We start from the raw sequence: 2181 nt of genomic DNA, 5'->3' as shown, positions 1-2181 counted from the left end.
CAGGGGGGCCACCAAAGGTATGTCAGCACAGTTCAAGGCTTGCAAGAGTAAGTCGGGGGGGTCTACAATGTCCTGAGTGACGGCTAAAATATTTTGGCCATGGACGGACACTAGTACAGGACGAGGGTCATGGAGGACAAGGTCCAAGGGTTCTATAAGTTCCTGGACTAAGTTGGAAGGAATGTCAACACTCACCACTGTTGGTGGCGGGGAGTCAGGTAGGGGAGCATACTGCGGAGTATCCCACAAGGGAAGGCGATGGATGAGTAAGTCCGGTTGAGGCTCCGCAGTTCGCCGAAGAGGGGGGAAGAGTTCACTCGGCTAGGTCGACGGTGTCACGGGGACGAGGCGCTGCAGGTCGACCACGGGTGCCACGGTTGGCGGTTCCTCGGCCACGGTTGGTCGCTCGAGAGGGCCGATCGGATGGAGGAGGGGCGGGCTGTGGTGCGGGGAGCGGCGCTCCCAAAAGGTAGGATGCGCTCGGGTCGGCGTAGCCCTGGAGGGCCGTCTGCCACCCGGTAAGGGCGACATGGTAGAGGAGCCTAACCCTTTCAAACACCTTGAGCTTCGCAGAAGGTCGGAGGGGGGGGGGGGGGACGGAGTCCCAGACTTGTAGAAAGAGCTCCAAGGTTTGGAGCTCAACGACGTCCCTGGTTCCGAAGAACCTGGATTGCCGGCTGGCACGATCGACGTAGAGGAGAGCGTTGCGGAAGTCTCAGTGGGTGGGGGGGGGGGGGGGGGGGGGTCTTGGGTCGTGAAAAGTCGCTGGCCGCGACTACCAGTCGGGGCACGAGCGGGCCGGATCTGGTGGGGATACTGGTGATCCCTCCTGGGAGTGGTTTCACCACTGTCGCTGCTGTGGTCGAAGTCATCTGGGACCCTGGCGGGGTAGCGCCCTGCGGGGTCTTGGCTCGCTGGGTAACCTCTGAAGAGGAGGTCTTCTTCCTCGTCATCATCGTCGGAGGTCGGGATGGGGACGGGCTGGGCAGCCTCGGACAGACGAGCACGTCGGGTTGGGGGCGCCTCAGGAAAGGCAGCCCTAAGGGCGGTGGTGAGGGCGGCGACAAGTTCCGTGGTCGCCGGTGCCGGGTTGGCGGGGGTTCTGGCGGCCATCGGGTTGGACGGTGGGGCGGGTACTGAAGAAAAGGGGACCCTACTCGTAGGGCCAGGCGGCGTAACTGCCGGAAGAGGGCTTCGATCACCTGGTGCGCCGCCACGGGAGGTAGGCGGGCGAGTTGACTGTGAACGGTGGGACCGCTCGGTCTTCTTAGGGGGCATCGGAAGCGTCCGCACAAGGTCTTGAGGTCTCAATGCAGAAACCTGGGTTTAGAAGCCGCACGGGTGAGTGCCGCCTCCGAAACAGCCAACCCCTCCTCCATCCGATCGGCCCTCTCGACCGTCCAAGCGTGGCCGAGGAACCGCCAACCGTGGCACCCGTGGTCGAACTGCAGCGCCTCGTCCCCGTGACAGTCGACCCAGCCGAGTGAATTCTTCCCCCCTCTTCGGCGAACTGCGGAGCCCCCACCGGACTCACTCATCATGCATCGCCTTCCCTTGTGGGATACTCCGCAGTACGCTCCCCTACCTGACTCCCCGCCCCCAACAGTGGTGAGTGTTGACATTCCTTCCAACTTAGTCCAGGAACTTATAGAACCCTTGGACCTTGTCCTCCATGACCCTCGTCCTGTACTAGTGTCCGTCGATGGCCAAAATATTTTAGCCGTCACTCAGTACATTGTAGACCCCCCCGACTTACTCTTGCAAGCCTTGAACTGTGCTGACATACCGTTGGTGGCCCCCCTGTCCCCACCGTCTTCCCTAGCCTCTTCCTCGTCCTCCTCCCACCTCTCCTCCTCGGAGACGGAGGAGGAGGACACTTGGGTCCTGGCGGCTGATCGCATTTTGCGATGGCTCCATGACCAACCGCACTCCGATGAGCCCTCAGACGGGGACGACGAGTCACCCGAGGAAGACTCGCGCCTACCTGTTTTTCCTGGCCCTCAGTGGCACCCCGTACGAGCTAGTGCTCCTCCACCTGTTGTACACTGGCATCTCATATCCCAAACCTTTGGGTTCTACCCTCCCGCAGACTATGGTAACTTGCGGATCCAGTGTTCGGCTACCTCCGTAGTCAACAACCGCCCCCCCCCCCCCCCCCGACCAACTCCCTGTCCTCCGGGC

General features: G+C 62.1%; 1 protein-coding gene across 1 annotated transcript; it reads right to left on the bottom strand.

Annotated features, from left to right (window-relative positions):
• Positions 1-313: 313 nt before the first annotated feature.
• LOC120837854 lies at positions 314-1113 on the bottom strand. The gene is given in 2 exon segments (XM_042286820.1): positions 314-742; positions 745-1113. Coding segments are annotated over 2 exon segments (798 nt in total).
• Between the last annotated feature and the right edge of the window lie 1068 nt (positions 1114-2181).

Source organism: Ixodes scapularis, unplaced genomic scaffold (genome assembly GCF_016920785.2).
Source record: "Ixodes scapularis isolate PalLabHiFi unplaced genomic scaffold, ASM1692078v2 PGA_scaffold8__174_contigs__length_109621045, whole genome shotgun sequence".
Taxonomy (NCBI): domain Eukaryota; kingdom Metazoa; phylum Arthropoda; class Arachnida; order Ixodida; family Ixodidae; genus Ixodes; species Ixodes scapularis.
This window is presented reverse-complemented; position numbering and strand designations above follow the sequence as displayed.